Source organism: Girardinichthys multiradiatus, chromosome Y (genome assembly GCF_021462225.1).
Source record: "Girardinichthys multiradiatus isolate DD_20200921_A chromosome Y, DD_fGirMul_XY1, whole genome shotgun sequence".
NCBI classification, from domain to species: Eukaryota; Metazoa; Chordata; class Actinopteri; order Cyprinodontiformes; family Goodeidae; genus Girardinichthys; species Girardinichthys multiradiatus.
In genome coordinates this window covers 9,324,301-9,350,367 of record NC_061818.1, presented here as the reverse complement: position 1 = coordinate 9,350,367, position 26,067 = coordinate 9,324,301, and the positions used below count along the sequence as shown (strand labels likewise).

Genomic DNA, 26,067 nt, shown 5'->3' with positions numbered 1-26,067 from the left:
CCAGGGACCTGCTGCTCTATTACAGACGCATAGGTTTAGAGATTTTACTTGATGCATACAATGCCTTGCAAAAGAATTTATATCTCTTGAACTTTTACACATTTTGCCATGATAAACCACAACTTAAATGTATATAATTGAGCTTTTATGTCACAGACCGACAGACCAAAGAGGTAAATAATTATAAAATGGAAGGAAACGGATACATGGTCTTCAACATTATTTTCAAACAAAAGTCTTAAAGGTAGATGTGCATTTATATATAGCCACCTTTACTCTGATACCTTTAAGTAAAATAAAATGCAACTAATAGCCTTTATTAGCCACCTAATTAGTTAATAGACCTGAGAGGTTTGGTAGAGAGGACTTGTGAACATAAAGCATCATGAAGACAAAGGAACACAGCATCAAGGTCAGGAATAAAGCTGTGAAGGAGCCTGAATATCCAAACGTTGAACATTACACACAGTACTGTTCAATCCATCATCCAAAGATGAAAAAAGAATGAAGCCAAACTACAAGGCATGGCCATCATCATTAATCAGAGAAGCAACCAAGAGGCCTAAGATGGATGGAGCTGAATGCAGGACAAACCTAGAAGAAAACCTGTTAGAGGCAGCAAAAGACTTGGGTGGAGGTTCACCTTTCAGCAGGAAAATGACCCTAATGATATAGCAAGATCTACATTAGGATGCTTTAGATCAAAGCATATTCATGTATTGGAATGGCCTAGTCTAAGTCCAGACCTAAATCTATTTGAAACAAATGCACCTTAGGTTTTCACTTTTTAAAAAATTCTGAAAATCACACGTCTTTTCATTTAACTTTTTAATTATGGACTACCTTGTGGTGGTCTATCAAACAATATCCTCATAAAATATATTGAAATTTGGAAAGATTTTGAAGTATTAATAATTTTGCAAGATACTTATTTGACTGTACTCACATCTGAGGCAGGTCCTTTGTCCGCGCCTGGACAGGAGAAAGTGACAAACTCATGGCAGCGTTTGTGAACCACGAAACAACACACTGTGAAAAGAAATGGGGGGACAATGTATCACAATTCAGTCTGAGCCCACAAAGTTATGTTTCAGTCTATAATCATAATTTCTTTAGATTTTACCCAGAATAGTTAGCAGCTATGTATAACAAGATAGATTCTCACTGGTTGTTTAAAGTATTATTGAGAATCACAGCATTTCCTGGAATTTATCGATCTGATAAACAGATGTCCTAAAACAAGGCTCATCACTGCAAGCTGAAGCCAAAATGGAAAGCAAAACAACTGGAGAGAGAAGCACTCAAATACCACGGGTGTATAATTAGCTAATCATTCTCTTACTTAAGACTGAGAGGTATATTATGGGAGTTTCTGTTCTATTTCCCCATTAGTTTCAGTCTGAATTATTAATAGCTGAAAAAAAAAAGGCAGAACGGCATTATTTATACACAAAGCAGTTTAAAGTTTTTGATCTAACATGGAAAAGCAATAAGAAAATTTTTATCAAAGTCAAAAAATAAAATAAAAAGTATAATAATGAAATTTAAGCAACAAAAGAAACAGCAAAATATCCATTTAAAACCAATAAACAGTCAAAACTTAAGACAAATAACTTTTTGGTCTTAATGGAAAAGCTGCATTAAACAGTACTATTTTCACTCCTGATTTTAAAAAAATCAACAGTTTCTGCACATCTCAGGTTTGCAGGCAGTTTGTTTCAGAGCTGAGGAGCATGGAAACTAAATGCTGTCTCACGATGTTTAGTTCTGGTCCTGGAACATTGAGTCAACAGGGCTCTGGTAACCTCAGGCCTATGACCTGACAAGCATCTCTGAAAATATATATAGGCACAAAACCATTCTGCGCCTGTTAGACTAATAACAAGATTCTTTCCTTTTACACACTGGTAACCAGTCCAATGTTTTAAGGAAAGTGGGTTCCATTTTCCTGATCTTTGTCAGGACTCTGAGTAGCAGCGTTTCAGAGGAGCTGCCTGATAGATCTTTTTACAGACAACAGTAAAGATGGTCTTACAATAATCTACTTGTACTCGTCGTCTTCCGCTTTATCCGGGACCAGTCCAGACGTCCCTCTCCCCAGACACCTCCTCCAGCTCCTCCCGAGGAAGGCGTCCAGGAGGCATCCGGTATAGATGCCTGAGCCACCTCAACTGGCTCCTCTCGATGTGGAGGAGCAGCGCTCTACTCCGAGCCCCTCCCGGATGGCCGAGTTCCTCACCCTATCTCTAAGGAAGTGCCCGGTCACCCTACGGAGGAAGCTCATTTCAGCCGCTTGTATCCGGGATCTCGTTCTTTCGGTCATGACCCAAAGTTCATGGCCATAGGTGAGGGTAGGAACGTAGACCGACCAGTAAATCGAGAGCTTTGCTTTTCGGCTCAGCTCTCTCTTCACCACAACGGACCGGCACAGTGCCCCCGTTACTGTGGCAGCCGCACCGATCCGTCTGTCGATCTCCCACTCCATTTTTCCCCCACTTGTGAACAAGACCCCGAGATACTTAAACTCCTCCACTTGAGGCAGTAACTCCCCTCCAACCTGAAGAGTACAAGCCACCCATTTCCTGTCGTAAACCATGGCCCCGGACTTGGAGGAGCTGATCTTCATCCCAGCCGCTTCACACTCTGCTGCGAACCGCCACAGCCCATGCTGTAGGTCTTGGCTAGAGGGGGCAGGCAGGACCACGTCATCTGCAAAAAGAAAAGACGAAATCCACTGGTCCCCAAACCAGACCCCCTCTGGCCCTTGGCTGCATCTAGAAATCCTGTCCATAAAAGTTATGAACAGGACCGGTGACAAAGGGCAGCCCTGCCGGAGTCCAACATGCACCGGGAACAGGTCTGACTTAGTGCCAGCAATGCGGACCAAACTCGTACAGGGACCGGATGGCCCCTAATAAAGGGCCCCCGATTCCATACTCCTGGAGCACCATGACAACCATGACAGCCCAACAACATCCAGAGATTTGAGGTACTCAGGGCGGATCTCATCCACCCCCGAAGCCTTGCCACCGCGGAGCTTTTTAACGACCTCGGTGTCTTCAGCCTGGGTGATGAAAGAGTCCAACCCCGAGTCCCACCCCTCTGTTTCCACCAGGGAATGCGTGATGGCAGGATTGAGGAGATCCTCGAAGTACTCCTTCCACCGCCCGATAATGTCCTCAGTCGAGGTCAGCAGCCTCCCACCCCCACTATAAACAGTGTTGGTGAAGCACTGCTTCCCCCTCCTGAGGTGCTGGACGGTTTGCCAGAATCGCTTTGAGGCCAACCGGTAGTCCTTCTCCATGGCCTCACCGAACTCCTCCAAGGTCCGAGTTTTTGCCTCTGCCACAGCCCGGGCCGGAGCACGCTTGGCCTCACGGTACCCGTCATCCGCCTCAGGAGTCCCACAAGCCAACCACAGCCGATAGGACTCCTTCTTCAGCTTGACAGCATCCCTTACTGCCGGTGTCCACCACCGGGTTCGGCGATTGCCGCCGCGACAGGCACCACAGACCTTACGGCCGCAGCTACGGGCAGCAGCATCGACAATAGATGCGGAGAACATGGTACACTCGGACTCTATGTCTCCAACATCCCCCGGGATCTGGTCAAAGCTCTCCTGGAGGTGGGAGTTGAATAGATCCCTGCCCAAGGGCTCCGCCAGGCATTCCCAGCAGACCCTCACTATGCGCTTGGGCCTGCCAAGTCTGTCCGGCTTTCTCCTCCTCCAGCGGATCCAACTCACCACCAGGTGGTGATCAGTGGACAGCTCAGCCCCTCTCTTCACCCGAGTGTCCATAACATGCGTCCGAAGGTCTGATGATACGACAACAAAGTCGATCATCGACCTCCTGCCTAGGGTGTCCTGGTGCCAAGTGCACTGATGGACACCCTTATGTTTGAACATGGTGTTCATTATGGACAATCCGTGACTAGCACAGAAGTCCAATAACAAAACACCGCTCGGATTCAGATCAGGGAGGCCATTCCTCCCGATCACGCCTCTCCAGGTGTCAATGTCGTTTCCCACGTGGGCGTTGAAGTCCCCCAGCAGAATAATGGAGTCTCCGGGAGGGGCACTATCCAGCACCCCCAACAGGGACACCAAGAAGGCCGGGTACTCCGCACTACCGCTCGGCCCGTAGGCCGAGACGACAGTCAGAGACCTATCCCCAATCCGAAGGCGCAGGGATACGATCCTCTCATCCACTGGGGTAAACCCCAACATGAGACGGCTGAGCTACAATAATCTAACCCAATGAAAACTAAAGCATGAGTTGCAAACACAAAAGAGATGCAAACACACAAACACAAGAAACAACTGCAAGTTACAAAACAAATGCAAAGGAAAAATGCTGACGGCCGAACGTGATGATCGCCAGCGCCGACGCCATCAGACCCAGCAGTCTGAGGCATAACTTGAATTCCACATGTGTGCCTCTGCAAAAGAGTACCAGACATGCATGAAAGGCTTTTACTAGTTCTGTTGAACTAAATTCACGGAAACACCAATAAAAGTGATTGCTTGTACCGAGGTAAAGATGCTCTTTCCCCAGTTTATTGTAAAACCTAGAGCTGCCAGATGTGAACAGAACAGGGCTCAGTGACAGACAAAATTCAAGTACCAGACACTTGTTTATCTTTCCGTGAAACGTAAATCTTAGGTATATTCTGTGAGGCGGGTATATAGGAATATGAAAATATGCGTCTTTTAAGTCTACGGAGACAAAGGAATCTCCTTGAAAGCCTCTCTCCCTCAATCTGAGATGTGGTGGTCTCCATGAGGGTTTCTGGCCTCTCAATCCCCAGTTTTTTTGTTGCCTTTCTGCAGACATTGCGCAGGTCCGTTGCAGTCAGGTTTGGTGAGCCGCTGCGACTGGTGTCAACTGTTGCCAAGGCTATGCAGCCGACGGGATGGTATAAGGTGCGCAGTCCTGCTCATCATTGTCATACCTGTGACAAATGGACTCCATTTCAGATTCAGACTCAGCATTAGCAAAAGTGCTGAAATCTGGAAGGGCGGCCTTGTCTTCTTCTGGGTCCGTTAGTGGTAGCGGGGGACTGGCTATCCCATCACAGAATCAACCACCGACAGACCACCTTAGTGCATGTGCCTTTGCCGACGAGACTTAATGGGGAGCCGTACACAGTGCTCACAGCTTGCTGGTGATGTAAATGCGTCCCCGGCAACCCCAGACCCTAATGCTGCAACCCCAGATACGAAGCGCAGACACAATGGGTATCTGCCCCAGCTATGAAGATACTACTTGTGCAAGTTCAAGATGGTGGCTTGACTCTATCCATGGTGAGAACAAGTGCAAGTTTCTCCGTTAAGAGTGCAGCTAGTTTGGTGACCAGTTGCACCTCCTGCTGTTTGGCAACAGACCAGCGTTGGAAAAGACGCACAGTTATTGAGAAGCGTTCAGCGACCGAGTTGTTAGCTCGCTCTGTGAACGGTTAAGCTAACTCAGTAGTTACCGCTTTGACCGTCTGAGAGGTGCTTCTGGGACCGAGAAGAGGTGTTAGACTCACCTGCGTGATTTAAATGAACAGCAAACGTTTAACCCGAAACAGAAAGTGACTCTCATGAACTGCCTCTGCCTATAGAGGTTAAGTGTTTTAAAGTTAGAAGACCCAGGTTGGTAATACAGATGCTGGAAGGGTTCACAGTATGTTTAAAAATATGGAATTGTGTGCGGATAAGGTGTTCATACTTAGAGCATGTCCTTGGATTTTTGATGATTAAAATCAAATACGTCAAGCTAAAACATGTACAACTTTTAAAAATTAGTAAAACTTCAACAGACGGTGCCTGTAATCATTGCCTCTGTATCATTTTTGATTTTGATAGCTGTGGTGAGACATATTTTATGTAAAGAATATAAAGCAATATGCACACAAATTGTTAGATCATACTTCTAAAACATAACTTTAAGAGGTCATCATATCGTACTGCAACAAGATGCTGTATGTGTGATGTGGATGGTGCCAGGCCTGTGTGTATGTGTCACGTGCTGGTTGCAGACATGTTGTCAGTTAGACGCATCAAAAACAAGCCCTGTGTTTAATCTTTGGCATCCAGTGCAAGGAAGACAATGAATGTGAGTCTAAAACTGTTACAATCCAAAATGCTTTGTGGGCTTGTTGTAATGATTGGTTCATCTTGCATTTTCTTTTGTACAGCCAGCGCTCACAGCCATGTTTTTCCTGGATATTGTTTTGTTTTTTTTTGGTCATGAATGTGTTGTATTTTCTACTTGTTTTCTTTCAGCCACTTATAAAACTTTCTTTTTTATTGCTGCCAAAATTAATGATTTGTATGTTTTTGGTAGAGCTACAACAGAGAAAGAACTGACAAATATTGAACCTAGTGTTTTATTTTTTTCTTATAATATTTCCCCAGTTATTGTGTCCTGTGAGGCTACCCTTTACCCAGGTCCACATATAGGAAGGGAAGATAGGTGTGTATCCCTCCATATACATTGTGTGAATGTGGAGTGGGTGGGGGTGGATTTCAAAGCTCTAATGAAGAATCCTTCTCTCAGTCTTTGTATTTTTATGTGCCACTTTCCAAAAGGAAGTAGTTTAAACAGTCTATTGACTGGGGTGAGTGGGGTCTGCAGCGATACATCTGGCCTTCTTAATCCATCCAGCGTATCCTGAGTCCAGATGTGGGAGTTGACATCCCATAATGCTCTCTGCTGTTTTCACCTGCTGTTTTCTATCTTGTGCTGTACAGCTATGGTACCACACGGTCTTGCTAAGACAGAGAACGCTTTCTATTGTGGCTTTGTTCACAAGCAGCCAAGAACAGAATCCAGTTCGTTTTAGCTTCCTGACTAAGTTGAGCCTTTGTTGTGCTTTCTTCAGCAGATGCAAACTGTTTAGACACTGGGTCAGGTCAGATGTTATGTGGATAGCCAGGAGCTTGAAGGTGACCACAAGCTCTACCGCTTACCCACGTAAAAGGAGGGAATCGTGTTCTGTCTTCCTTGACATCCTGTAATCCATAATGACCTCCTTGGTCTTGCTGATGTTCAAGACAATGTTGTTGTCTAAGCACCACTGTGTCTGTCATAGGGCAACTTTCCTAAAGAAAGATACATTTAAATGTGTGAGGAGACCTGCTAACGTTTATCCGCTCTACAAGTGTCTCTCCTTCTATTTTATTCTCTAAGAGCACATCTTTATTACACCTAATCTAATACAGTTCTAAAGTAATAACAAAGTAACTTTTTTGCAATTACTCAAAGACAGCCAGGTATGCAGAAATAAATAAATCCTTGCAGTTACTCTACATCGGTTACAACAAATTGGTCTTGTGTAATCAAATTTACAGTGGTGTTCCTGTTCCTCTTCTGAAAACAAAAAATGCAAATAAGGCGAAAAACGAAAGCTAAAATAAACTTCCTTTGAGGACATTCAGCCAATAATGTTGTCAAATGTACATAGTAAAATCAGTCTGGCAATAAAAAAATTGCATATTGCATCATTTCACTGTGCTTTGATAAAATGTTGCAGCTCTTTGGCAACAAAAGTTGAAGGGTCCGAATATGGAATTTTCTGCCTTTAAATGACTGAGATTGAAAAACTCTTTGAAGTACTTTTGACAAATGTTTTTGTTGGAATTAAAGCAAATTACAGATGCTCTTGGCTGCAGTGACTTAACTCTTAGAAGCAGCACTTATTGCACAGTATTTAAAGGCTTAGGTAATGAAACAAAAGGATTATGTGCGTTTGTCTTAACACCTCCGCTCTCTTATTGTAACTCCTGCAGTGTTGTCATTTAGTCAGACTTCGGACTCTATATAATATATATATAATGTGCACCATCTTCTTATCAGGAGAATCTTCTGTCCCTTCTGTCTATGGGCTTTCAAAAGCTAAACATGTGTTACACTTTTTCCTCATTAGACCCACATTTGTAGAAAACAACTAAAATGCACATCAAAGAAATCTTATGCAATCTGCAGCCAACTGATATGAAAGGCATGACGTGGTTCCACTTTCCAGGGAGCACAAATGTGGAAGCGAGACTGTCATCTCCACCCCGATCTGTGTCAGCTCCACTGACAGCAAAGACAAGCACAGAGCATAAAATATCACAGACGCTTAGAGAAACTGTTAATATGAAAGTCCTGGAATCCATATGTAGAATGACAGATATGCCCATAGAGTGGGCATATCTGTAAATGTACTAAATGTGCAACAGAGGATTACATGAAAGCTGAAGTCAATCCAGGTTACAGAATAAATAACACAAACAATAATCTCTTTAAATTAATTATAGTGTTTTGGTCACTTTTAAAGATTGTGCAGTTGCAGTTGATTATGTTTACAGTACACTGACTATCCACTAAAGGCATGATGAGTTTTGAAAGTTTCATCATTGTGCGCTGGAAAGATTTTTGGTATCAGCTGTGGAAGTTTGATGATGTGATGCATGTAAAATTAGACAGATCATTTTAGTATCAGATTTGCGGCCGGAAATAAAAGCAGTCAACTTGCTTTAGATGCTTTAAAAGATCATTTCTTGTACGTTTTAATCGCTGATCTAAATCTTCCATTCTAGACTTATCTTTATCTACTTTATTAGGTCTATCAATTTAAGAATAGGTTATGATGCGGAAAAGAGTGTAGGTTGTTTGGACTAAAATGACATTAATTAATATTTGTGCCATAATTAACAGTTTGCAAATTAGTGTTTATAATCATAAAGTTGTAAGTTGCAACAACAGGGAAGCTGGCAGTAGGTCATAAGGAGATTTTTACTGGGTAGACATTGTCAAAATTAGTTTTGTATAAAAAATAAAAACACATACAGAATTAACTTCTGTCTGCGTGAAATCTAAGCTTGTTGTCTTTTACATGTGGTAATGCATACTACCCAAAGAAAGTAAATAACCCGTTAACTTTGTACAAACATTTGACTGACCGATATGTTATTGTATCTCCTTATGGACATATTTACTCTCAATGATGACTTCAGACAGCAGATTAAAACATTCTGGATAAACTTGATGAAAGAACTGGAAAAAATCTAGCTGACAGCAAAAAATCTCTACAGCAAACCAGTTTGGCAACACTGCGCATGTCTCTTCTTGCACCAATTTGCACCATGCTTCATCAGCAGATTAAGTCTAAGTTTAATCATGTTTGGGGTGCGGCAGTGGCGCATGGGTAAAATGCACAATGCATATTTACATATTCAGAAGCTTCAGTCCTCGATGCAGCCCATCAAGGGTACGACTTCCAGCCCAGGCTGGACTGTCGCTGCATGTGTTCCCCCTCTCTCCACCCCTTTCCTGTCAGCTTACTGTCGAAAAACTGTCAGAAAAAAAAAAAAAGCCACTAGTTCTGCTAAAAATTATATAAAAAAAGATGTTTACATAAACTTTAAAAAAATCACTAGTGTGTGTGACCTCAGATTTTTCAGCCTCAGGAAGTGAATGCAGTAGACTACATTGGCCTTGAAGATGAACTTGCCACCCTCCAAGATGATTCAGTGTCAGAAAACTACCAAACATATTTGTGAGGATATAACATACAGTCTAAGCAGAAAGGCATGCCAAGGTTTTAAAAAGGTTTCAAAACCACAAAAACGTTCAGTCATACTGTTCCTACAGGTGGATGTGTTTTTAATAAGATGCTAGAGTACATCTGGATGTAGAGAACAGCAACATCCCTACCCCACATGTTGCTGCACACTGATAGCCAGCTTGCAGAAAGAAGGCTACTGTACTACGCTCTTCCTTACAAACGACAAATTTGTCTATATGGAAATATTTCTGGTTGTGATAAACTCGGGGTGTCATGGGGTGTGAAAAGTATAGGGACACCAACCATCACTCCTATGAAGGTAACAGTATTTCAAACTGCTGTCAAACTGATTTTGACCTTGTTTTGTCACTTCTGGCCAGAGGTGGGTAGAGCAGTCAAAAATTGCACTGTAGTGTTACTTGAAAATAAGTTTTGTCCAGTAGAAATATAACGTAGGGCCAAATGTATATTACATATTATATATATATATAAATATTATGTAAACGTAAATATGCTGCACATCTCTTGAATTCTGAAAGAAAACAGCAGTGTTGCCATGTTACATTTTACTTTTCAATAGTGTCTGCATTACTTTGCTTTCCACACAATAGTTTTGTTTAAACATAACTTATCCTTAATGTAACATTGTCATGGTAGCATAAAGTATTTTTTTAACCCCCATTTCAGAGTTCAATGGGTTCTTTTCACAGCACTATTATGTGACATAATAATTACCATAATACATTTCTTTAAATAAAAGTAATGCTTTCATTTTCTTCTTCAATAATTTTACCATCAGATGGCAGATATGGTATCATATTCAAGTGAATTCTTCCCAGCAGCTTTGAGCAGAGGGAGCATAATTAACGGAAAACACGTTCTCAAACACACACATTACAACACACATGTCCACCTGAATGGTACTTCACTCCCACGTAATATTCTCTCTCTGGTTACACCACCTACACATAGCAATGATAGTGTATTGCACACACACATAGAAAACCGCCCCCTCACTCAAATGACATGAGATTGAAAACACAGAACGTGCAGGTGGAGGGATACGAGTACAAATAGGAATGGTGTGAGCTGTGCGCACAGATTGCTTCAAGGCGACTGCTCTTTTCTAGCTTCCGCTACTGCCAAATCCCTAGACAAAACACTCACTTATACACACACACACACACAGTCGCAATGATGGTACTAAAACTGTACTACGCGTTTTCAACGGTATGACCCGAGGGCCAAAACAAACATATAATGAAAATAGAGCCAGGACTGAAATGCGATTGTCTTTTCTGTAACCAGAATAATTAGTGATCTCTTCATCTAATAGAAAAAAATCCATTTATCTGATGCTTTTTTAAAAATTTATGAATCTATCTAATCACACAAATGCAGAGCAGTGGGTTGCCGATATACAGGTCCTTCTCAAAATATTAGCATATTGTGATGAAGTTCATTATTTTCCATAATGTCATGATGAAAATTTAACATTCATATATTTTAGATTCATTGCACACTAACTAAAATATTTCAGGTCTTTTATTGTCTTAATACAGATGATTGTGGCATACAGCTCATGAAAACCCAAAATTCCTATCTCACAAAATTAGCATATCATTAAAAGGGTCTCTAAACGAGCTATGAACCTAATCATCTGAATCAACGAGTTAACTCTAAACACCTGCAAAAGATTCCTGAGGCCTTTAAAACTCCCAGCCTGGTTCATCACTCAAAACCCCAATCATGGGTAAGACTGCTGACCTGACTGCTGTCCAGAAGGCCACTATTGACACCCTCAAGCAAGAGGGTAAGACACAGAAAAAAATTTCTGAACGAATAGGCTGTTCCCAGAGTGCTGTATCAAGGCACCTCAGTGGGAAGTCTGTGGGAAGTAAAAAGTGTGGCAGAAAACGCTGCACAACGAGAAGAGTTGACCGGACCCTGAGGAAGATTGTGGAGAAGGGCCAATTCCAGACCTTGGGGGACCTGCGGAAGCAGTGGACTGAGTCTGGAGTAGAAACATCCAGAGCCACCGTGCACAAGCGTGTGCAGGAAATGGGCTACAGGTGCCGCATTCCCCGGGTCAAGCCACTTTTGAACCAGAAACAGCGGCAGAAGCGCCTGACCTGAGCTACAGAGAAGCAGCACTGGACTGTTGCTCAGTGGTCCAAAGTACTTTTTTCGGATGAAAGCAAATTCTGCATGTCATTCGGAAATCAAGGTGCCAGAGTCTGGAGGAAGACTGGGGAGAAGGAAATGCCAAAATGCCAGAAGTCCAGTGTCAAGTACCCACAGTCAGTGATGGTCTGGGGTGCCGTGTCAGCTGCTGGTGTTGGTCCACTGTGTTTTATCAAGGGCAGGGTCAATGCAGCTAGCTATCAGGAGATTTTGGAGCACTTCATGCTTCCATCTGCTGAAAAGCTTTATGGAGATGAAGATTTCATTTTTCAGCACGACCTGGCACCTGCTCACAGTGCCAAAACCACTGGTAAATGGTTTACTGACCATGGTATCACTGTGCTCAATTGGCCTGCCAACTCTCCTGACCTGAACCCCATAGAGAATCTGTGGGATATTGTGAAGAGAACGTTGAGAGACTCAAGATGAGCTAAAGGCCGCTATCGAAGCATCCTGGGCCTCCATAAGACCTCAGCAGTGCCACAGGCTGATTGCCTCCATGCCACGCCGCATTGAAGCAGTCATTTCTGCCAAAGGATTCCCGACCAAGTATTGAGTGCATAACTGTACATGATTATTTGAAGGTTGACGTTTTTTGTATTAAAAACATTTTTCTTTTATTGGTCGGATGAAATATGCTAATTTTGTGAGATAGGAATGTTGGGTTTTCATGAGCTGTATGCCAAAATCATCCGTATTAAGACAATAAAAGACCTGAAATATTTCAGTTAGTGTGCAATGAATTTAAAATATATGAATGTTACATTTTCATCATGACATTATGGAAAATAATGAACTTTATCACAATATGCTAATATTTTGAGAAGGACCTGTAGTTGGGTAAAAAGAAATGCTTAAAAGCAGTAGTTAAGGTGAGTCTTCCAGTATTGAAGCGGGGTGTAGTTAAGTTTCTCTTTAGGTGGAAAATGTATTTTTTTTAACCATTGAGTATAAGGTAGGATGTTATGACAAAAATGCAAAGTAATGACATTTGATGTTGTTCCAGTGGACACAGATCAACACGCAGCTGAAATCAGATATTTACAGATAACCTTTTTTTCCACACTGTCTGACGTAAAACCTGACTAAACTTTTGCTGTTTTAGCTAAGTTTAGATTACAAAAATTATTTCTTTTTGTTAAAATCCAGAATAATGAGAGAATTGTTTTTTACATTTTTGTTATGACTTTTTCACAGTCAAGACTGAAATCAGAGAGGAAGAAGACAGATTAGACTTTGCAAATGCACTAAGAGACAAATATCTTAAGTTTTGAAGACACGTCCTGTGGTCTGATTATATTAAAATTGAGATGTGTGGCCATGGGGATCATCATAACATTTGGAGGAGAAAGGGAGAAGCTTGCAAGTCCGAAAACATCATCCCATCTGTGAAGTACTGGGTGGCACCATCATGCTGTGTGGGTCTTTAGGACAGGAGGGACTGGGCCTTTAAAAAATAGACGGCATCACGAGGAAAGAATATTATATGAAAATACTGAAGTAGGATTTCTTGGTTAAGAGGTAAATGTTAGATGCCAATGTGCCTCATGACCCAAGTCATACAGGAGTTCTAAAAAAATAAAAAATAAATTGTTAATGTTTTAGAACAATGTTCTCATTATTCAGGCATTTAGTAAATATAAATATTTATGGTAAACCTCACATAAAACAGAAAACGATTAACTTTATTTAATTTCAGACAGGAGAAAAAAAGTTGTGTTTTGTTTTATACAGAACATGTAATTATTTGGTTTCAAATGTACTTCCTTTGAAAAATATGTTTCGACTCTCAATGTAAGAACAGTAATCAGACTTCTTCTTTTCTTTTGACCTGTTTCTAATTTTGTCTGTTTCCTGCTTTTTTTTAAGAACTACAAGCTGATTTGGGTAACGTTTGTTTTACTTTAGCTATTTAATGTATAAACATTCAGCACAAAAGAAAACTAAATATGTGATGCATGTTTCCTGATATAGTTTTTAATTCAGTTTAAAGTGAAAGAATTACAGTACATGACTATTCATATTTATGCAATAAAACACTCAATGTAATATTGCCATGTTTCAATCACTGGCCAAATTATTGGTGTATCACTACTTGAGAACAATAGTAGCAAAAGTAACTAAACTGTCATCCAAAGTTAGAGCTATTGTAAATGATAAATCAAGAACATATGCAAAGAGCTAATATATGTGCCTTTGTTTCAGGGATAAATTACCACATGTGCAAACTATGAACATGCCCAAGGGCTCCAGAATTGATCAAATATATCAATGCACCCAGAAATTAGCAGTTGGTAAGAAAGCCCAAATTTACAGCTTGCACTGCAGTGTCAAGGTGTTTGGGGGCTCGAAAGTCTGAAATTTTTCCAGTTAGTATGTACCACAACTGCTACTAGATCACACTAACAACAACAGTTTTCAATGTGGATAATGTTACTGAGTGATAGTTCATTCTGGCCGCAATAAGGAACATGACTTATGACCATGAAGGGCTGAACAGAGTACACCAAAGTTGCTCTGTTTCATCCTACATAGCTTTTTGCCTTTGTTGTGGAATAATTCAAATTTAGAAAAGTGGCAAATATTGGATATCTCCAAGTTATGGTAAGGATTTACATTCTCCACACAGACTGATGTTTATAGTCAGTAAAGCTAACGGTGCTAATCATATTAATCATTAATGTAAGATATTAAAGACATTAAAGGCAGTTTCTTTATATAGACATGGTTGGAAGTCGCATCTATTTCTGATATAGATTCAATGTGTGTTTCATGGCAGGAAAATGAGAAAAGGTTATCTGAATGCTATTAATAATGGTTCTTTAAGAGATACCTGCATTAGCTGAAATCTATATGGGTGGGTCAGAGCTTTAGGAAAACCACAAAACCCTGTTCATTTCATTTGTAGACGTATCGTTTTTATTTACAACGAAGTGTTTAGCAGAAGTTAAGGTTAGAGACCACATCTGAAACACTTTCCGGTAAAGTCTATAAATGTCTTCCCGTGCCTCATTCTTCTCAGTTGCAGTGCCCCCTTCCTCCTTTTTTCTTGCCCGTTGCTTATGTCCAGTCATTAAGGCTGTTTTAGAGGCTTTAGTCTTCAACGCGGTAGTCCCAGCCTCAGCGAAAATTGCCGCATGTCTTTCCCTCTCTCTCCGCCTTTGTTTCCTGTCTATCTACTGTCAATTTTTTTTTTTTTTTTACATAAAGGCCACTAGTGCTGCAAAAAAATCATTAAAGAAAAAAAATGGACTGCTTTGTATTTTCCTCACATAAATTTATATTCTCTCCCACGGAAATTCACACAAACATTTACTGTATTGTATATTATTCTGCATATTTCAACTATTTAGCTTAACAATCTGGCTGCATGATTTTAATTAGCCTTCATATTGGCTGAAAAACAATTATTCTTTCTTTCTCTGGAGTTGGGAGGTATTTGCCAATACTCACAGATTTTTTGTTCAGTTCAGTAACAGCAGTTGGAACCAAGCTGTTTTTATAGAATTTGGTCCTACATTTAGGGACTAAGAATCTTCCATAGGGAAGATGCTAAAACTCTCTGTGAAGGGGATGAGAGTCATCATATAAAACAGAAGTGGCTATCATCTTTACCTGTGTGCTGTACAGGGATGAGACTGATTGATGGGGCTCTCCGATTAGTCTAGACAATAATTTCATAACCTGCTGAAGGGAACTTCTCTTTTAGAGTTGTGTGACCAAACCATGACATCGAGGAAAATAATAAGACTGATTTGATAAAGGCGAGATAGAAAAGACTCAATATAGTTTGATCAGTGTTAAAATGGCAGATTTTCCTCAAGCTGATGGGGCACTGATATGACACTGCCTCACACTTGGCTTCAAAATTCTGGGGTCTTTCTGCATGGAGTTTGCATGTTCTCCCCATGCATGCGTGGGTTCTCACCGGGGACTCCGGCTTCCTACCAAAGTCCAAAAACATGACTTAGGTGTATTGCCCTTAGGTGTGAAGGAGTGTGTGCATGGTTGTTTGTTCTATATGTCTCTGTGTTGCCCTGCGATGGACTGGCGACGTGTCAAGGGTGTAGACTGCTGGAGATAGGCACCAGCACCCCCGTGACCCACTATGGAATAAGCGGTATACAAGATGAATGAATGAATAGTCCCAATGTATTTGTAAGAATGCACACTCTCAGTGGCCTGATCTTTAATTAAAGTGACTTTGTGATTTTATCCTAAAAATCAGGGATCATGTCTTTAGTCTTATCAGTATTAAGAAAAAGATAAGACTCTTCACACCATTTAACAAAGTCGTTGATCACTGGGCTATGGCTGTTTTCAATCTGTTGGAGCAGACTAACAATGACAGAATCATCAGTGTACTTTATGATGAATCTGTTGTTATATCTGCTCTGACACATGTTTGCATACAGTTTGTATACCACAACAAACCTGCAAAGAGAGGGCCGCCCAACCAAAACTCACAGACTGGGCAAGGAGGGCATTATCAGAGAGGCGCAGAGACCAAAGATAACCCTGAAGGAGTTCCACAGCAGAGACTGGAGTATCTGTCCATTGAACTGAAATAAGCTGTACACTCCATAGAGCGGAGCTTTATGGAAGAGTGATTATAAAAAGTAAATACTTGGTGTTAAAAATAAGTTTTAAGTTTACTAAAAGCTCCCCAGATGTATGGAGGAAGGTGCTCTGGTCAGATGAGACTAAAATTGAACTTTTTGGCCACCAAGGAACACTCTATGTCAGGTGCAAACTCAACACATTCCATCACTCCAAGAACACTATCCACACAGTGAAACTGTAGGGGCAGCTTCATGCTGTGGGGATGTTTTTCAACTGGAGAGACTGGGAAAATGGTCGAGGGAAAGATAGATGGTGCTTGATAAAGGATATTCTTAAAATAAACCTGTGTTAGTCTGCCTGTGATTTGAGACTGGGACGGAGATTCACCATCCAGCAGGACAATGAACCAAAGCATACCGCTAAAGCAACTCTTGAGTGGTTTAAAGGGAAACATTTAACTGTATTGGAATGGCCTAGTCAAAGTCCTGACTTCAATCCAATTGAGAATCTGTTGTTAGACTTGAAGATTGCAAAAACCATCCAACATGAAGGAGCTGGTGCAGTTTTGCATTGAGGAATGGGCAAAAATCCAAAGTGGCAGGACGTGGCAATCTCATAGAGACCCATCCAAAGTGACTGGTAGCTGTGATCGACTCAAAAGGTGGCTCCACAAACTACAAATTTTTAGCGGGGAACAGTTATGAACACTGCGATTTTCTGTTATTTTTTACAGTATGTTTGCTTCACAATAAAAAAATTATTTAAACTTGTAGACATGTTCTGTAAATGAAATGCTACAAACTCTCTCACAATCCATTTTTATTCCAGGTTGTGAGGCAACAAAACATGAAAAATCCACTGTACACAGTGGATTCTGGGCTCAGAAGAAAAATATTACATGATAATACATGACTGAAATAAAAACAAAATAATGTGAAGAATCTTTACCACCTTTATCAAAAATAAATATAAAGATGTAGAGTTCAAACTTTTGTAAAGTTTGAACTTTACCAAATGGACATTATAGACATTAGACATATAGACAATATAATATCCATATCAACATAACAGAATATTTCCTAATAAGTGGCAGTTTTGTTGATTAAAAAACAAATCTATTTTTTCTTTCTGTGAAATCAGTATGCCCTAATGCTGCAGAAGAATAAATATGGACAATTCTAAATTATGTGTCAACTCCTTACTCTATGGCTATGCTTGTAAATCACGCACCTGTCATAATCTGCCCGTTTGGGGTTTTGAGTTTGTGTTCTGTTAACTTTCTCTGCACTGCCATGTTATTCTCTTGCTTCATTTCAGTTCATTCAGATTTATTAGATTTATTCTGGTGTTTAGGTTTTTGTTACTTCCTTGTATTTCTATGTTATATGTTTTAATTTGTAGATCCTTATAGATCTGGTTCCTCCCCGTTTATGTTCTTTTGGCAGTCTCATTGTTTACTTATGTCAGTTCACTTAAAGGTTTTCTGTTACCTCCTTTCACTCCTTATCCCCCTCTGATTAACTCCTAGTGTTCATTGGTCCATTCTCCACTCTACCTCAGTACATACTCCCTTATTTTCATTGTTCTCCATTGGTTCCTCCTGAAAACTACCCTGCATTCTACCCTGACTTTCACTGTTCTGTCTTAGACCCGCTTGTATTTTCCGTGTCCTGTCTGCATTTGTAAGTTACTGGTTCCTATTACAAAACACTTTCATCTACTCACCATGCTGCTTCCTCGCTCTTGTCTGCACTCGGGTTCTGCAAAAACCTCACCCATTATGATAGCGGCTGCACGGGTTGGACAGACGTTTCATCATTACCACAACCCTCCCTTGGCTCACAAAGCTGGGTCAGTCTTTGTGGGCCTATAACTATCTAGCTTGGCAAGTCAGAGGCGTAACAGAGGTTGGCTGATGTTTACCCATTGTCACATTAGTCCTTTCACAAAATACATGGAGATGGCTAAAAGGCTCCTTTTCATTTTCAGGACCAACCTTTCCATCCAGCACCAAAATCTCATGAGTCAGACTACACCAAAGTCTATGAGCCACGTTCATCCTTTCCCAGCAGCTAGCCTGAAAATGACTGACAAAAACAAAACAGAAAAACAGTAACTACTACCCAAGTTTTTTTTTTAATAAAACACATTTTTATGCTTTAATCTTCTTGAAAAGGGAGAAAAACAATAATCCACTGCAAAGTCGCACCTTGCTAATGGCAGTTTCAGTGTTCTTGAACATCAATGACCCGCGACAGCTCTGACAACTCTTTCTCCTATGGTAATCATCATTAGGCCAGCAAGAATACCCTGGACTGGTAAAGGATGCCCCCACCAAGGGTTTTTAATTATATTTTTTTGGCCATTGACTGCTGTGATCCTAGTTTTATGAGACTTAACAGCTGCATTTCATCCTGTGGATTACAACATCTTAATATCTCGTTTACAGCATTTTATAGGCATTCGAGGTACTACTTGACAGAAAGGACCTTTGCTTTTTACTCCTGGGGTCCTTTAGTGGGTGATCCTCAAGTGGCTATAACATCTTTTAAGTGCTTTCTTGTATTTGTGTTTTACGTTGGTATGGCCGTTTGGCACTGTATCAACTAGAGGGCAATACTGAGTTAGGTTTAGAATATTGCTGTTCCCTGACTCTCGCCATTCAATCTGACTGAGCTTGAGCTATGTTGCAAAGACGAATTGGACATAAATTCAGTCTCTGGATGTACAAAGATATTAGAGGCAAAGACCTGTATCTGTAGCTATGGTTAAAGGTGGTTCTAATAAGTATGCAATCAGGGCTGCTGTAGTAAAAATACATGCCCCACTTTTATTATTATTTATCATTTTATTTGTAAAAAAATAAAAAGATTGTTGATTGCTCTTTACAGGCAATCAGTACTGACCAGTACAGTTGCAGTCACAAATACCCTGAGTCTATGGCTTAAAATAGTATATCACAGGGTTGCATGTTTACTCAATCAATCAGAACCAGTTACCCGCTAATATTATGCAACAGCTTCCCATCATGGTCCCTGTATTATTACAGTGTGAACACAGACTGACTGCATCTTTTATTACAGCATAAGTGCATCATCTCATATGAACATGGACATTTTGCATAGGACTGCCTACTTGCCCTGTTAAAAACACAGATTAAGCCATTCGCTTTACTCTCTGAGCCAACAAGCTAAAATCTTTTTATTTTTATTTACACTGTCTTGGGTAAAAATTAAAGGGTTAGCATTGAATACACAGGTTGTATGATATTTCAGTCATGGCACTCTTATCCTCTGACCCATATTTATCAGTATGTTTTGCCATTAATCTCTTCCTGCAGTTTTTCTTAATCTCCTGCTCCATTTCCTTAAGTCACCCATTTTCAATTGCATTATTTTCCACCAATCTCCTCTCCTTTGCTCTCGGTGTTTCAGTATATTCTGTTTATGAAATGTTGGCAGAACACGAATGTTGTACACAGTGTTTCCCTCTAATGAGCTGCCAACATGTGGGTATTTGTGTGTGCTTGCAAGACGTAGTGACAAGCTGTACAGCGATGTCCCAGATTTAAATGCTGTCGAATTCTGCAGCCACGTTTAGAGGGACAGAGATTTCTACTTTCTAGCACCTTTCTACCAATAGCCCTGACAATATGTCATAAAAAAGTTCTCATATAAACTTAACCATGTGTTCCATTGTTCAGTTTGTGCTCAAGACCTAAACATCTGGTCAGACATGAAAGAAAAACATTCAATACAGGGCCATGCAAAAATACTCACACCCTTGAACTTTTTCACATTTTGTCAGGTTATAACTACAAACATCTAAATATTTTACTGGGATATTACATAATAGATCATCACAAAGTGTATTGTTGAATAATTTTCAAGTGGAACGAAAAATGTTCCACTTCAACATTTTTTTTATACTAAACCGTGTAGAACCATCTTAGAACCAATCGCACCTGGCAGTTGCTTAGGGGTTTGTCCAGCTTTAACATTTACAGAGCGAAATGTTTTCCCATGCTTCCTTCAGACAGCATCTGTGAACAGCCTTTTTGTCTTCTAAGGTGAGCTTCTGCCTCAGATAATAACTTCCAGATTTCCCCATTACTTAGCTCCTTTCATTTTCCAATCAACTTTGACCAGCTTCCCTGCCCTTGCTGAAGAAAAGCATCCCTGAAGTATGAAGCTGCCACCATCATATGTCAAGGTTGGGAGGGCGTGTTCAAGCTGAAGTGTAGTGTTAGTTTTTCCTGCCACACATAGCACTTGTAGGTGAAAGGTTTTGACTTTGATTTGACCATAGCACTTTCGTCCACAAGTTTGCTAATCTTCTGGCTAGTAGCAAACTATAAACAGGACTTCTAATTGTTTTCTTACTCCCACCATTTCATAAGGGTTTCATAAGGATATGTGAAGTGCAAGACAAATAGTTGTCCCATGGACAGATTATTTGCAGTTCCTGCAAGGTTCCATGGGCTTCTTGGCTGCCTCTCTGAATAATGGTCACCTTGCCCATCCTATCAGTTTAAGTGGACGACCATGTTTCGGTGGATTTGCAGTTATGCCATACTCTTTCCATATTAGGATTATGATTTGAACAACGCTCTGTGAGATGTTTTAAAGTTGGGATATTGTTGTATAACCTAATCCTTCTTTAAACTTCTCCACATGTTTATCTCTGACCTTTTTGCTGTGTTGCTTTACCTTCATGATGCTTTAATAAACCTCTGAGGCCTTCACAGAGCAGCTGCTTTTATAATGGGATTGAGTTACACACAGGTGGACTTTGATTACTAATTAAGCGACTTCTGAATGCCATTGGTTCCACTGGATTTTATCTAGGGGGCTCAGGGGTTTGAATGAAAGCTTTAAGACTCATGGCAGCCCCACTATCTGCTCAGTTAAGCTTACGTTCAACTGGTAATATTAATATGTAGTTTTATGGTGCATGTTTTTTTTTCTTTATTAGTTAAAACTATTGCTATTGTACTTTTTTGCCACCAAGTAGTTGCTGTCAGTAGTTGCTGTAAATCCCCCCCCCCCCCCCCCCTTTATTTTATTTATTTATTTCTTCTTTTACTCTTTTATATTTCTCCTTACCGTGGCTACACTTGCGTATGTGCTACACCAGCATTGTTTTGTTAATTTTCTACTTTTAAAATAAAAAATAAAAAAATTTCTTCATTTACTTGTTTAATTATTGACATTACCACACAAGGGAATGACCCATTTGTCTTATAGTTCTGTTGTTTAGTCAGTGGCCATGCCCTTTCCAGGGCGTACCCCGCCTCTCACCTAATGACTGCTGAAGATCAGCACCAGCTATGCGTAATTAGTTAAACATTTACAAACCGCATCGCTTTCACCTTTTTAACAACCTTGTTTTTTTGGGGAGTTTTTAACGTGTCCTGTCCAGCAGAGTAGCGTGGAGAGAATTGTTGCCTGAGTGCCAAGAAGAAGCCCAACAGATTTACTTTCACAAGTGGAGCATTACAGCTAACGCTATACTGCTGCGCTTGATATATATATATATACAAATATATAAACTTCATTAGAAACTACTTTGGAATTATTTCAGATGCAATAGACACGGAGACAGAAATGAAAAGGAAATTTAAAAGAAGAGAGAAAGAGAAAGAGGTGGGGCTAAAAGGAAAAAGGGAGAGAAGGAGAAAATAATAAAGTAGAGAAAGAAAGATGAGAGAATACAAGGTAAGACCCTAGATGACTGCTTCTACACCTGCAGAAGCATATATAACAACAGCAATGTTACTGAAAAGTGCACGGTACTAATGAATGCAAGATGTATTTAGTGGTAACTCCGGCTCAATATAGAACATCTGTGTATCTATTAACACCTGAATCCAAACATCTGTGGGTGTAAGTGTGAGTGTGCTTGTGTATATAAGGTTTCTTCATAAAAAATGTGATGTACAGATCTGAGCCACAGACATCCAAATGCCACCCAGAGCACGGGAACCCCGGAATGACCACCGCCGGGACTTCCGCAACCCCCCCAGTGAAGAGCAGAGGAGAGTCCCAGGGGAACCACCCAGCAGCCACAATGCAGAGCGGATCCAGCCATGGACCCAGAGACCCGAGGCCCTGGGGCACATCAACCCCCAAGCAGAGGCCCGACAGAACCAGGGGCCCATCTCCCGACAAGCAGTCGCTGGGAGTGAGCCGTCACACACCAAAGCACCCAGCCCCGGACACCGAGAACCACCGATATACCGGTGGGCAGAGGCACCAGCCACCAGCAGGGAGTGTGGTGGGGAAGAAATAGGCCCACAATTGATGGGGGGCCTATGCTTATCCAGAAAAGGGAGCAGCCCAACACCCAACTTGACACAAAAACATGTCCACACAGTCACAATCACACCTTCCCACCCTTATAGGTACACATAAAAACACTCATACCCACACACCCAACGTAAAGACACACAACAATGGATGTCGTACACTCACTCACACTCCCCATACATAACTCTATACTCGCAGGTCTAGGTACCGATACCTCAGAGTGGCAATCAACCCCCGGACCCAGGAGGTGGTCCCCTTCATTCCGGGGTCAGGCAGACTCACCAACCCAGACTAGTGCCGGCACTCCCCAGACCCGAATGAACCCGGCCCAGACCCTCCATGAGAGAGAAACCAAAAATAAATAAATAAATAATAAATAAATTTAACTAAATCAAAACAAATTATTTAAATGAACATGCGCCAGCCGGGTTCCTGCACCTGGGCCAACCAGCCACCCCAGGCCAAGCATAACCCACCAGCCGCCCCACTGCAGGTACAACTTTGTTTTAAAAGTTAGTCGTTTTAATTAAATTCTGTCATGAAGACTGTAAATGGAGCCAAATGTGAAACAGCAGGAACAATACAAGCTAAATCAGCTGGCAAACCTCTCAATCCCAGGAATATCACTGCCATCTTGATTCCGATCTTGTCCTATTTGTAGTGTTGTTTAGCCAAACAATTTAATTTTTTTGCTCTAAAAAAATATCAGTGGGAATGTCGAAATGAAGTATCTGAACTGCAAGATGAAGATTAGCAAGACTAGGTGGTATAACATCTAACAAAGCAGTTCAGATTACAACACACAGACATTAGGAAAGTTAATTCTTCATTCTCTATCATTTCCCAAATTACAGCCATATTAATGCATTATGTTATTGGCAATATTTCACCAACTAAACCTTTCATGTTCACAGTCTATTGACTGACTGGGATCAGCTACAAAACACCTGCATTAGATCTTCTTCCTTGACTGCAGCCGGGCAGACCTGGCACCGTCTTTAAACAGCGTGGAGAGAGGTCTTGGCAAGCTAGACTCCTGTTGCCATTTTTGTTTCTTGCTCTTCCTAGCGTCTCACAGTAAAGGAAAACATCCTCATGAGTGGGGTGGAAGACACAAAGACAAGGATTTTGCAACAAGGAGTAAGATGAGGAGAGCAAGACGATGCAAGAATCGAAAGAAGAATAAAGTCAACGATCAACACAAAACGTATCATTCACCTTGGGCGCCTCCCCACGTGTCTGCATGAGGACATATGTGTGTACGGGCTTATATAAGGGGGTGAACAGCCTACGCCAATGTATAAATACCCACGATGCTGCTGGTGGAGCAGGGAGAAGGGTCACAATGAGTCAGCATGCCCATATCACTCCTCCTCCTTCTGCTTCCCATCAACGCATCCTCTTTTGTCCTCCTCCGGCTCAACATCTACAATTTCTTTGGTACGGTTATACAAAAGCACAAACGATTTTACTTGGCAGGCAAAATCTGACCTCCAGTTTGTGATGACTGCAATATAAGTAATGTTGCAAACAAAACAATCCATTACACTTTTATCATGTAAAAGACAAGGTTTCTAAAAGAAAACAGTAAATTGTGAAGGGGAGGCTGCTACCAGAATACAGTGATTGCAACTCTGCAATCGTTTAGATTTAATTGTTTGAGGACAGAAGTGTAAAAAGTGTCGCCTGGAGCCATTTGCGGAATAGATTTGTGTGGCCCCTAACTACAGTTCAACAATAGCACCAATGTGACTAATCCTTGCTTTTACATGAAATTTAAAATCTTAAAATGGAAAATATTGGAAAAGTATTCAACTTTCACTAACCATGTTTTTTGTTTTATTTTAATATCATAGCTTAAAAAACCCCCACAAACATCCAGTGATGTTTACTCAAAAATAGGCCATTTATTAAACTTGTGAAAAGACAGCAAGCATTTCGAAGATCCTTGTCCCAATGTTGTTGCTGAGAACAGATTGAAAGAAACATGTTTAGTCCAACAAAACAGAAATGAATCGATTGAAAAAATGTTTTTTTGAAATTTAAATTGTATGAAATTGTACACCTTACTTTTAATCAGGCAAACATTTGAGTCCCTCTTTATTTTTTAGATCTCCACTGACTTATAGACCCATTTTCTTAAAAAAATCAAACAACTTTTAAAGTTTCTTTAAAATATTACTATTACTATTATTAATATTACTATTTGCACTTTTATTTTTAAAAAAAAAAAAAAAAGATTTTTGTTGCCTGCGAATGTTTGCAACTTGACAGTTTCTGTCCGCATGACAAAATGTTTGGACACAATAAAATAATATATTGGAAAACTTGCGGTTCACATGGATTCAGATTGAAACTCTGTACATCATCTGAATGCTTCAATGACAAAAGGAAGAAAAGTTGAGATCTGAAAGCCAAGTTATCCATACATTCACTAAATAATCAATATACATGTGCTACGGTACATGAGTTGTCATCCACATTAATGATGCAACTAACTGGATGACCGAAGGCAAAGGAGAAGAAGAAAATGTTAGCAGGACTCCAGCATTGTTGGGCTGTAAATTACTTTGCCAGATTTGATCACTGCTCTAAATGTGGAAAACATAAAAAAAAAATCATGAGCCATAAGGGAAGGGGCTGGGCTGATATCAAGGTAAACAAATAAACAAAAACTACAATTTTCAATCTTAACATTCCTATAATATGCCACAGAAAGCATTGTTGCAAAAACTGTACACTAGATACGGATTTTAAATTTGGATTTTAAAATTGTTGGCTGATTTTCAAAACCTGGGAGATGCCACACGTGACAATAAAAAAATCTTAGGTATAACAGGTTCGGTGCTAAAGTGTGTGGTGTTCAGCCACACGGCAAGCACAACACACAATACATGAACAGATTTCACTCACAAACATTTGGATTTCAGACGGGAAATCTCACAAACCCTCTGAAGATCAAATGTGGGTTCAGAGTAATTCCATTCATGTTTCCATCTCCTTGCCTTCTGATTGGCTATATGTCACATTCAACAGGCTGTTTGCTCGTTTGTCCTCAGGGAACACCCCACAGTGTAGGATATCTGTCTTGCAAGACAATCCAACAAGGTCAAAGCTGTCCTGAGGTCCTTCCGAGCAGACTAGATCACTCTCAACACACCACGCATGGCAAGAATATCTCATAAAATAATCTCAATAGCCATAACAATAATCTGGGGATGTCAGAAGGATGAAAATCGGGGCACAAATCGACATAAAAATCCTGCCATGTGTACCAGGCATAAAGCAGCCCCATCCATCACTCTTTTATAAACTAATTAAAACTACAGCAAAAAAAGCCACAGATAGCTTGTCTGTTGAACAGCTGATTGGAGGCTGGCTACCTGAGCCAAACAGCAGTCAGCTGTAAGCCGGCTCAGGTTTATCACAAACTGGTTTATCACAAGCTGGTTAATTAGCTATACTAATTAAC

At 40.6% G+C, this 26,067-nt stretch overlaps 1 protein-coding gene across 2 annotated transcripts in view; it reads right to left on the bottom strand.

Moving 5' to 3' along the window:
* LOC124864744 (protein kinase C beta type) overlaps window positions 1–26,067 on the bottom strand; it is a 142,258-nt gene that overhangs the window by 84,698 nt on the left and 31,493 nt on the right. For both annotated transcript variants that reach the window (XM_047359640.1, XM_047359639.1), the window contains exon 3: window positions 947–1,029. In XM_047359640.1, the coding sequence (XP_047215596.1) occupies window positions 947–1,029 (83 nt within the window). The remainder of the gene's footprint in view (window positions 1–946; window positions 1,030–26,067) is intronic.